The sequence below is a fragment of the Macadamia integrifolia genome, chromosome 2 (genome assembly GCF_013358625.1).
Source record: "Macadamia integrifolia cultivar HAES 741 chromosome 2, SCU_Mint_v3, whole genome shotgun sequence".
NCBI lineage: Eukaryota > Viridiplantae > Streptophyta > Magnoliopsida > Proteales > Proteaceae > Macadamia > Macadamia integrifolia.
The window spans coordinates 1,541,771-1,554,089 of NC_056558.1; the positions used below are offsets into that span (position 1 = coordinate 1,541,771).

A 12,319-nucleotide genomic window follows, 5' to 3' on the forward strand; every position below is an offset into this window, starting at 1 on the left:
AAAAAAAAAAAAAAAAAAAAACACACGTAAAGACAAACAATAAAAGAATTTCCATTTTCATGGGGGTAATGGTCATTTCATTTCTCCCTATGTCAGAGTGTAGAGGCCAGCCATGGTACATCTTTCCCAAATTAAAATATCCTTACGCTAACTGAATCATCGGGAAAAAACTTTGCATACTGTTGGTGTGTATGATTCTCCCATTCTCTCTTCTCCTAACAATCTCTTTCATCCTTGACGTCTTAATGCCCTGTTATCGAACTGTATGACACCTAACAATCTCTTTCATCCTTGACGTCTTAATGTCCTGTTATCGAACTGTATGACACCCCCTCCCATGCTCATGGTCCTATTGATTGGGCGTGGGGATTCCACTTCAGGGACTGATTCCAACCTGATTCTGAGCCAATCCAAATCAGAATCAGTAGGGAGTGATTCGACCCAATTTTGGGTTTAGAATCCTTGGTTGCAATGGTCCAATTCATTCAGAAGGGGAAAAAAAGGTTCCTATTATTTTGAACTTCTTTTCAAATACCATAAGAACTGGATTTTGGTAGGTGATGACATAGCGCTCCAAGCTTCTAGCTCATGGATTCGTCGGCTTAGCGTTTCAGTCTCTGACCCATTCAACTCTGAGAAAGGTAAGCCAGCACTACTATAAGAGTTCCTCTAGAAGGCAACTGCTAGCGTAAATGGTTGGTAACCCTGAGTCACCTTTCTTTAGTTGAAATTCCATTTCCTGTGACCAAGTGGCGACACCTTATTAGACTTACGTCCATTTTCTTGCCCTTCAGGCTTCAACACCATTAACTCTTAAGGAGAACGGGCTTTTCACACTGAACCAAACTATGAGCCAGCTCATGAGCATTTGTGGCTTTGTGCGCATTGACTGTGAAACCACAAAGAAGAAAAAAGATGGCTTCCACCCATTCCACCTCTTCAAGAAAGAGGTTGAACAACCCAATCACTACATGATTGAAGGATAAAAAAAAGTAGATTTCTTTATGCACAATTTTTTTCTACATAAATTTTTTGACTATCTTTGAGTTACAACGACTACAGCCATTGAAGAGGTCATAACATCCAGAAATTCCGCAGCCCAGATTCCCTTTTGCCCCGACAGTAAAGGTACATCCACCTCAATACTTTACCTCTCCAAGTTCAACCACGACTCTCAATCTTGATGATCTTAAAGATTCATCCAATTGGACGCAAATGAAGAAGACAAATCCATTTATAATCCTTTGCATTGCGCCCATCGCAGCTTCGAGGCTAAAAAAGGGATGTGCATCAAATCCTAGAATACAATATGCCATTTCAATCCAGGAGGAATTCAGAGTCATCAGGAAAGAAGCCTATACACTGTCTCTTCCCAAGCATGTCTCAATTGGGTCTTGCTCTGGGCGACCCACCAGGTGTTTGGGTCCTTGGATGGAGCAAGTCTTCCAAGGGATCAGCAGTGTAATTAGTTGTTGGTCTTGTTGGCAGCATTGAATAATTATTCAGACCAAACCCACTTTGTCCCACAAATGTATAAGCTGGATGAGGAGGAGACAGAAAACAGCTTTTGTATGCTGGTCCATAGTTCCGCATTGGACTTGAACAGGGAGACACTGGCAATGACAGGTTCACTCTCATGCTATCACTGCAGATTATATGAAAGCATCAGTTACTAGTAGATGAAGCCTAAGCAGCGATGAATGATAAGTATGAAGTAAGGGTGGAAAAACTCAGTTTAAGCAGGTCAGGAAAATTACCTAGTGCTCTTGAAGGTTCTTGAAGATGTTGCTAGTTGTGCTGTCACATAATCTCTTTGAGGTATGGAGATATTTGTTCTGATGGGACAGAAATCTGAGGCTGTCTGCTTGAAGAGTGACAAATGTTGATAAGGTTAGGTGAAGACTGATGGGGTATACACCATATAAAAACAAAAGCAGGGAAACAAAGAGACAAGACATACAGGGCAAAAAGAATTGTCAGCACAGCAGTCCTAAGCAAATTTATTTTCTGATGGCAATCCTTGTCAAATTAATATATTTCCATATCCACAACATCCTCCTTTTCTCTTCATGCATCCAATATGTCGCTTGTGATTATCAATGTAAAAAGTAAAAACTAAATTGTGCAGCACATCAGTGGATCAGGCAGTCATTTATGGTGTTTGTGTTATAGAAAGATAATGACTAGATTTCTTTTTCTTTTTTATTCAAGTCTTAGAACCATAACTTCAAATAACTGAAGGTGGGTTCAATTTTCAACTGCTTTTTATAGCATTAGGTTGCCAAATAATTTCTCTCCAACATTGGATATTATTATCATTATTACTATTATTCCAAACAACATCCACGCTTATTCATTTAAAAAAAAAAAAACAGCCTACTTGATTCTAATTTTGACTTTTAAGGTGAACCATATTACTATTATTTCCTAATCAAGAATCAGGGAGGAAGAACTTCATAATAAGTCAGCACAGTAGCTTTAGTTGATCATATAGAGTTATTAACCTGCGAGGGATTGGTCATGTTAAAGAGTTCGAAATTCTGGAATAAGCATGATGCATAGAATGAAAGGTCCCCCTTTCTTTGCCTAAACTAGCCTAGAAAAGACTTGAGCTCTGTAAATTAAGGATAAGGACGGGCGGCAGCCCCATGGAGTAAAGCCATTCCACAGTTGCGATAGACAAATTGCAAATAAACAAATTGACCTGACCAATGGACCACATAAAATGCATGTGATGAGTAATCAATTTGATGGTCCCAATTGATAAACACATACAGCATTTGCATGTTAGGGATCGCCATCAGCATAACATAGGAAGCAAGAGTTATCACAGTTCCTAGTTTGCGCATACAAACAGGAAAAACTATTCAAAATTTCAAATCTCTCAAAATTCTTCTAATAATGTTCGATGGTCGATTATAGGACCTGAAACCAAAGATTCAGTACACTAATAGGAAGTTTAGAATCTTCAGAACTTTACCGGTGTGTGGCTGCCTTCAAAGGAAGATCGGGGAGCATCATTAGTTATATTGACGTTAGCAACTTTTGAAGCAGCTTGGTCTCGGATGAAAGGGTGATCCATTAACTGTGCGGCTGTAGGACGTGCAGATGGATCCCTTTGCAGGCAGAGTCTCAGAAAACACTTTGCATCGCTAGAAAGGTGATCTGGAATTTCAGGGATGTCTTTGCTGTTACCAATTTTAAATATCGCGGGCACCTGCTTATGCAACAAAAGCAACTTGATGTTAGATCATACATGGAAGTTCTAAAAAACATTAATTATTTAAGGATCAACTAGATGATAAAATTCAATACAGACCCCTCCATATTGGCTCCAAGGTGGTTTAGATGTTGCCATTTCAAATATTGTACAACCCAGGCTCCAAATATCCACTGCCAGGCCATAGCCACTGGAATTCATTATAACCTGGATAGAGTACAATTAGAAGATAAGCCAACAATATCCAACATTATGGATATGGAAAAGGATGAAAGTGAACAAACAGGATCACAATTGAGTACCTCGGGTGCCATCCAGTAAGGGCTTCCTTTGAAAGATAGCACTGAAGAAAAAGATGTGGTCTGGAAGAAAACACCGATACAGATCAGTATGTAGGTATATGAAATGAATAAGAAGATAAATTCATTGTGTGTGTACCCTGTGGCTCTATCCTTTCAATATTCTACTGTTTTTAGTTAGATTGATTTTAAAAGTTCATACAATGTCAAACCACAAGTGAATTCCGACTATCCATATTTCTGTAAATAAACTTCTTCATGGGGTTAAGAGACATACATGTTTAGCCATGCCAAAGTCTGCAAGCTTGACTTCACCATTGGGACCTACAAGTATGTTTGCCCCTTTAATATCCCTGTCAAGTACATTTTACTTGAGATCTTGAGGCAGTAATAAATCATTCTTCAACAGAAAAGAAAAAAAAAAACAAGTGCATTAACAGAGGGAGCAAGATAGCAACTCATTCCACAAAACTAGCATAAGAAGCAAGCACCTGTGCATAGTAGTCCTTCCATGTAAGTAAGCAAGCCCAGAAAGAATCTGCCTGGTGTAACTTTGAATAACCGGTTCCTTAAAGGGACCATATTCCTGAAGTAATTTATGAATGGAGCCTCCAGAGATATACTCCAAATAAACAGAGAGCGTCTCTTCCCCCTGTAAATGTAAAAATTTCAGGATCATTCTAATTATAGGTGGTGAATATTCAGGCAAATTCAGTGAAATATAAAACTTGGTCAGCTCCTGCATTAAATAAATGTATTAGGTGAATCCTAAATCTAGCTGCTCAAGTGGCTTCATGCATTGATCTATGTTGTTGATGTAGTTCAGAAGAACAAAAAGGCCAGCAGCAAACCAGACCATTAAGCTGGACCAAGAATGGATTATTAGGCTTAATTTGAGTGCCCAATGGGTTGTATGGACCATGGCTTTATATTTTTTGGTTTACTATTGTAATGGGCCAATTTTGTAAGCCTAAATATTAGGAATTTAAGTCCTATATGGGATTAACTATTAAGTAGTAAGTTTCTATTTTGTAATGTTCTAGAATAACTTATATTTTGAGAGAGACTTAAGTTGTAAGAATAGCTGTCACGGCTACTAGGTGACCCAAAGGGCCGGAGGGGCACATAGACAATAGACAACAAGGTGCCTGCCTAGGCATGCAGGATGTGATTATACGAAAAATAGAAATGATAATTTTATATAATAACGCTTATGGAGTGTGTTTTCTGCTTAGTAACAGAGACTACGCAGGCAAGCGAGAGACAATGAGTGCCCCCTATCGGTTCAATCAATAGGAGGAAGAAAGGTCATCTCATGACGTGGAGGAGAGAGATAGAGAGAGGGGGTACTAGCAAAGGCTACGCTCTGGATAGGAAACATTCTCCCTTATGCTGATATGCAACATAGAAGCCATATCAATGTAATATGATATAATAATGTTAATAACAACCTAATATGAGAAAATCAATATATAACAAACAAAGCATAGGATATATTATAAGCATATTCATGACAAAACAAAACAATAAAGAAAATCAACATAAATTCGTGAAGTGTCAACAAGGCATGCCGTCGTGTTGGACCCAAGAAAGAGCCTAGACACCTAGGCAGCGCTTTGACAACCATGGTTGTAAGGGATTCTACCTACCATACATAAGGGTTTCCTATTTTTCTTATTTCCATGAAGTTATAAATAAAGAATAGGGGAACATACCAACCACCGTTGATTTGAGAAATAAATTAGCCTTGAACTTATGAGTTCTATGAGAGATGGAACATGGTTTTGTAGGATTTAAAACTGCTCTATTGGGGGATGCAGTAGGGAAACCTTGGTGGGATGCCAAGGCTGAAGTTGGTGGGATTCCTTCTGCACAGTTAGGTGAGAGGCCCAACATATCCTTTCATTTATTCTTCTATCTTCTGTCTTCCACCTTTTCTTCTTCTTTTCTCCTTCCTTGTTGGTTGAAGTACTGATATTGTTTCCGTTTCCAATCAGTTGCAAATCACACTTTACCATTGAATCTGACTTCCATGTGTATTGTTCTTTCTGAAATCCCAGAATCAGTCAGTTATGTTCTCAACTCAACTATCAATTTCAGGAGGTCATTGATGTTCTGTTCTGAACTCCCAGTGCTGGTGCTAATGCAGTGTTTTGACTCCTGTTGCTAATACAATAATACTGATCTACTTTCTATTTCTGTAATTTGTTTCTATTTTCAGTTTAGTTTCTAATTTCATCAGTTGTTATTTCCTGTCAAGCTTTAGTTTGTAATTCCAACATCGGTTTCTATTTTCTTAGTTCCTGATTTCTGAGATCTATTGCTAATTTCAACTGCTTTCTAAATCTGTTTTTTTTTTTTCCCCCCAGAACTTTCAATTTCCATATCCATGCCTTAACTCCAAATCCAGCCGCTAGATCTTAACAAGGTTTTGAGGGTTTGTTCACCACCTTAAAACTGTGAGATATAAAAAAACTTCTTATCCTGGTTCAACATAGCCCTGTGACTCTGATCATTGCTGGAATCTCTATTTCACCCTTATTTGACATAGGATTCCACATTAAGAATTCAAGTACTTATGGTATCAAACAGTTGTTCATATTGCACAAATTGTTGTCTTCAGTCATGATAGGACTTGGCCAATTGACTCATTTTGTTGTAGGCAAGATGATGTTCAAATCCTGTTATCTAATCATATTCCCAGTACAAGTGAGTACTAGATTATTAAGCCTACAAGGAGTCCCACTTTTGAAGGGTTTCAGAAGGATTGGATTGGAGTCAGTCCTAACCTTCGGCATTTTATGCACGAAGTAGCCGTCTTTGGAATCCAACCTGCATATTCATGCTGGCAGCCCAAGTTATTACTATCACAAAAAAATTAATAAGCTTCTGGGGGCCATCTTGGTGGCAGATTATAGGGTAAGAGTGGCATGCATGTTTTAGACTTGGGAAATGTTTTCTAAATGAATACAAAATTAAGCTTAGTTCATACCAGTTCACTTCCATAGTACTGAACAATGTTTGGGTGCGACAGTTGACTAAGCAATGCTATCTCCTGTTGAAATGAGAAAAATTGGTTAAAATCCAATCACTACCATTTGATGAATACTTAACATAGGGAAATATAAAGTGAAAATGCCAGAAGCAAGTGCATTAACTAGAAATATATTGCAAAATGAAGCAATGCCTGAGAGAGAGAGAGAGAGAGAGAGAGAGAAATACCTGGTTCAGTTGCTTGAGACATTCTTTTGAGGTTTGATCATCAGAAATCACTTTGACTTCCTTTATAGCGCACATTTGTCCATTTTCACTGTTCAAATGGCAATAGAAAACTCCATTAGTGTGAGTAAGCAGTTCCTTTCAAGGAATAAGCACCTCTTTCCCCCCCCCTCCCTCCCTCCCTCCCTCCCTCCCGTAACACACATGAATGGGAAAAAAGAGCTACAGTGAAACAGTCGCAAAAGATACAGAAAGAAAAAGAAAATAAAGGAAAAATAGAGTGGTAAATGAGTAAAGGGCTTCATTCTCATAAGAGGAGTTATTTATACCTATTAAATCCAGCGTAAACATGCCCAAATGTCCCTCTTCCAAGGAGCTTTCCTTTCTTCCATTTTGATCGAAGACAATGTGTGCTTTCATTGTTGGCTCCATTACTTCTTAAAGTGGGTGAAGTGCAACGATTAGTAGGAGAACCTGGAGGAAGTGGAAGTGGATGACATAAAGTTCTTCCATCTTCTTGCCTTCCTGCTGTAGACTCCAGACTTGTACCAAATACCCGCGGATGTAAAGGTGATGCCGGATGTAAAGGTGATGTAGGATGTAAAGGTGATGTAGGAGCGGTCGGCCCTCTTGATCCTGGACCTGGGCTTCTTGATCTCAAGTTTAACTTGATTTCACCATGTGCTCTGGAGTCACCATTGAACGAAGTGTCTTGTTAGTTGAAGAGATGGGAAAGAAAGCATAAATGTCCTAGAAAGATGTACACTTCTTTTATTCCAATTACCCATGGCAAAGTATCGCCAGTTTATGCTTTGATGTCCATGAAATGGCAAAGTCTAATCTAGAACCCTAAAAATATATATAAGCAACCCAAACTGAAGCAAGAAGAAGGCAACCAGCCCGTAAGAAATGAAAGCAAAAATTCCAGTGAATTGCAGGCTTTTGCAACAAGAACAGATGCTTCTTAAAGTTTCTCCTTCCAAAAATACTAATTTCCCAAATTAGAAGCTTTAATTGGCAACCAAAGATTCACCGAGCAAGGGAAAGAGAAGAGGTGTCCATAAATTTTAAAATAAACGAAAATCACTACAATTAAAACTTCCTAAAATAGAAAGAGGAAAGTAAAAAAGTATAAGAAAGTTCAAATTGAAGGACAACTAGAGAATAATTCTGAATAAAGCTTCGATAATTAAAACCTAACGGCGGATGCAAAGCCTCTACGAAAAGAGGAGAAAAAAATCATTTTTTATTCTAATGGAAATTCATTTGACAACACAGAATGGGGGCAGAGGTCGGGGAGAAGAAGAGGGGAGTGGAAAGAAAAACTGGGACAGCAAATCAATCGAATCAACTGATCTTCTCTTCCATCAGAAACGATTAGCCGATCAATCGGAAAATGAATTATAGATCGATCCGGAAACCAAAATCCCAGGAAGTCAGGACCACTCCCAAGAAGAAACAATAATTGAAATTCATGCAGGACCAACGAAACCGAAACCCAAACCCAAACCCAGAAATTCCTTGTTCAGAAAATCCCAATAGAGGAGGAGGAGGAGAAGAAACAAAAAAGAGCACCGACCTCGAATTGCCGAAGGAACCAATAACAGGGGGAGCGTCATCCAAGGACCCAGACGAGCTAACACTGGAAACCGACACCGACCCAGACCTGCTCCCCGAACCAAGTCCATGATCAATTACCAGCAACGGCGCCGACGACACAGAGGGGCGAGGCAAAGGATGACCTTTCTTCTCCGAAACTACAGCACCACCAACACCACAGTGGCCATCCGAATCTGAACCGCAAGACCCACCAAAATCCTTACCAGTCCTGGCCAAGTTACGAGCGATAAGAATCGGAGAGACCTCATCGAAGCTCTTGGGCTTCTCCTTGCTCTTCCTCTTATCGTTCTTAACGGAAGAAGCTTTGATGTAATCGTGGTGCTGTTGTTCTTCTGGGACTGCTGTTTTCAGTTCTTTGGTGTTCTTGTGAGACTTCCTTCCCCACCAACCAGGCATGCTTTACTACCTTGCAGATGGAGATGGAGAGAGACCAGAGAGAGAGAGAGAGAGGGAGGGAGAGTGGATGAGATTCAGAGAAGAGAGGAGTAACAAGGTTCAAGCGTCGCTTATTTTTCTGCCCTTTTCAGTAAATTCATTTTATATGCACTTCTTTGTAGGAACGGAAAGATCGAAGGCTACAGTAAGTACAGCTCAGCCAAATGAGCCGGCGGGCGGTGGTTGGATTAACCCCGTTGCTGACATGGCAGTGTTAGAGAGAGAGAGGTGTGTTTTTGTCCGGACTCGCTCATTGTGTGGGGTCACTTTTGGATGCATGTATTGTAAGAAATGCCCAGTGGCAGAAAATCCACATCGGGGTCTGTGCAATACCGCGTGGGAGTAGAGAGAAGGGATGGCATATTGGAAACGTGACGGATCCGGGGTTTCGGTTCGACCCAGTTAGAGAGAGAGCGATATAATTTCAGTACCCGAAGACCCGTTCCACTGCCTCAGTACTTGCTGCTGCTACTGATGATAAATCAGAAATGCGTGTGGGTTGGGAGTTGGGACACGGGACTAGTGGGATTTGGTTTCATTAACCATCACTTATGTGATATGGCTGTCCCCTTTTCACTAATTTATAATATATATATATATATATATTTTTTCAAGTATCAACATCACTTTTCGTTTCATAGCTTTCTTATGAAGCTTTTAGATCAAGAGTGAAGGAAAAAAATAATTGGAAAATGTTATCTAAATCGTCGGAGAGGGTACATTAGCATTCTCCTTTCCTCTCATCTCTTTTTTCTTTATATGTAATGGTCTCGTTGCTCTTCTATGTATAAAATCATTCCATCATACTTTATCAGTGTGTTCTTTTATGTTATTTACTTAGAGAACACTTTCCAATAAAAATTAATCACATAGTAGAAAATGGACAACACCATTTGCATGCAAGAGGTGGGTCAAATTGATGGACCCAATCAAGGGAGAATTGTCATTTCCCTTTTGATATGTTCTGATGCATTGAGTACCTTTTTTTTTTTTTTAACCAAGAATGGGGGATTAATCCCACATTGATCGTATAATGTGTGGTTATTAGGCTTATGACCCTAAAAATGGTATGTCTAGTCTGAAGCTCCAAGTTTTGAATTGAATAAACACCTTTAAATAGTATCGTAGTGACTTACGCATATTGTGTTATTATGCGGGGTATGTAGTGAATATGCTAATCATGAATCAGGTAGTATGCTGACCACTGTTATATTCCTTGTGGGTGAAGGAGAGTAGTGTAGGACAAGTAATTAACCTTGTTCTTAGTAGAACAAAAATCTACCCATACCATGCCCTGTAGTTTTTGTTAAGAATATAAGGGTATACCATTAGAAAGATCTCATCTAAAACATTAGATAGAGGTCCCATCTAAGAGACAAGATAGATGATATTGATGAAATTCGGAATGAATTAAAAATTGGGAAAGGTTACATTTCTGTCATTGACTTGGATGGTTCACAAATGCTCAAATTTGATCTCATAATATGCTCAAGGGTACCACTTTAGTTAGGTCTAAAATCTTCTAATCACATAGATATTTCATTTGTATAATCTTTTAAGGTGGGACCTATTCAACCATTGAGACTCAGACTGATCATTTCAAAGTGTAACATGTAGCATGTTATGAGTGATCTAGAACTGGACCATATCCTTGCTGTGAGATTCTTCTCCTTACCCCAGAGAAACTGACACTATTCTCATGTTAGAGAAGATACTGAGGTTTAGAGAGAGAGAGAGAGAGAGAGAGAGAGAGAGATTATCAATAAGAAGGGTGATTAGTAAAGTTGGTAGTGGTAATAGCATTCCAGCTTTATTTCAATGTAGAATCTCAAGGTTAAAGCCAAGCCACTTTTAATTGTATTGAGTTTTCAATAGGATGACTCAAAGTTTCACTTGGATGGTTCACAAATGCTCAAATATGATCTCATAATATGCTCAACAGTACCACTTTAGTTAGGTCTAAAATCTTCTAATCATATTGATTTTTCATTTTTATAATCTTTCAAGTTGGATCTACTCAACCATTGAGACTTAGGTCTTATCATTACAAAGTGTGACATGTAGCATGTTATGGGTGCCTCAGAGCTATATGAGATCCCTGGAGTGAGATTTTTCTCTTCACCCCTAGCCAAACTCACACTATTCTCATCTTAGAGAAAATATCAAGATGAGAGAGAGAACCAAAGTTTACCCTATTCAACTCAATTCATTCTTATCCCAAAAGTTAGTAGATACCATGTAAGTCTTGCTTGTGTATAGCTCAAAATTAGCAAAACAAATTAAATAATATGGACACCATTTATAGATTTTACATTTTATATAATAAAATTTTACTTTAAGAAGTATGTGGGCTTAGGGGCTTAAGGACTCATTCGTTATTATTAACTTCTTTTTCTTTTACATATCTATGAATTTTTAGGATTCATTATTTAAGGGGCTTGGTGAAAGGGTTTCATTATTTTGGATATTTTCCTTTCAAATATGCCCATTCAACACTGCATAAAATCTATGTATAAGATTAATGAATTTCGTAAAATTATTAACATAGCAAAAGACACATTTGAGCTTGGTAACATATGAAAAAATTCAGCAAATAAAGGTGTTTTTTTTTTTTTTTATATATGATACCCAATTAATATAGAGTAGCTAATGAATCAGGATATTCTAATCCATCTTTGTATTTTAATTTCTCTCTCTGTGTCTCAAAAGTTTCTTTAATTTTTTTTTAAAATACATGTATCAATCAGAAGAGTGATTAGTAGAGTTGTTAGCCCTACAAATCCGTAGTGCTAATAGCATTTCAGCTTCATTCCAATCTAGAATCTCAAGGATAAAACAAAACCCTAAAGATTATTCCAAACAAATAATTTATTAAGACAAAAGCCTATGAAATTAAGAATATATATCCATTTGCCTTTCTTTTCAGGTATATACTTCTAATTTTTCTAAGGAAAGGAAAAAAGGGGTGGGGTAGGGAATGGGAGAAGAAGGTAAGGTAGAATTAAATTTAAGAGTAGTAGCGTGGGGGTTAACCTTGGATGCATAACCATTCATATTTTTTTGTTTTTGTACTTATTCAGATTCCTCATAAGCATTCCCCAAGACATCTCCTAAGGGCCCAAAACCTATAAAGATGTCTATTTAATAATTGTTATCCCATTATGATCTACCTAATCATATTAGATTATGTTGGAAGTTAAAACCATCCAAGATTCCAAAATACCAAGAATTGTCCATACAAGGCAGACATGAACCTTTCTATCTCCCACAGCCAACCAAATGCAAACTCCAATCTACCAATTAAAAAACTCCACTCTACCAATTAAAAGAAAGTTTTGATCACGGTTTTTTTAACTCAGACCAGACCAAAAGATGTTTTTGACCCACTTACTGGTTTAGTATGAGAAAAAAATAAATAAATAAATAAATAAAATAATACCTTAATTTTTTCTTTATTATCTCAAAGAGCAGTGAAGGCAGGACTGATTCCATTAGTTCTAATTTTTTTTGGTGGGGGGGGGGGGGG

General features: G+C 38.1%; 1 protein-coding gene across 2 annotated transcripts; it reads right to left on the reverse strand.

Moving 5' to 3' along the window:
- Positions 1–975: 975 nt before the first annotated feature.
- LOC122071831 (mitogen-activated protein kinase kinase kinase 3-like) lies at positions 976–8,871 on the reverse strand. Of its 2 annotated transcripts, none has more exons than XM_042636254.1 (11): positions 8,318–8,871; positions 7,068–7,424; positions 6,742–6,829; positions 6,512–6,574; positions 4,011–4,171; positions 3,797–3,872; positions 3,523–3,582; positions 3,320–3,427; positions 2,981–3,217; positions 1,758–1,864; positions 976–1,645 (listed from the first exon to the last, which is right to left on the reverse strand). In XM_042636254.1, exons 1-11 carry the CDS (start codon positions 8,752–8,754, stop codon positions 1,384–1,386), a joined length of 1,956 nt encoding a protein of 651 aa, XP_042492188.1. In that variant the 5' UTR covers positions 8,755–8,871; the 3' UTR covers positions 976–1,383. The 2 variants fall into 2 exon arrangements, with proteins under 2 accessions (XP_042492188.1, XP_042492189.1); XM_042636255.1 differs by having other exon boundaries at positions 1,758–1,861; positions 8,318–8,870.
- Positions 8,872–12,319: the final 3,448 nt, after the last annotated feature.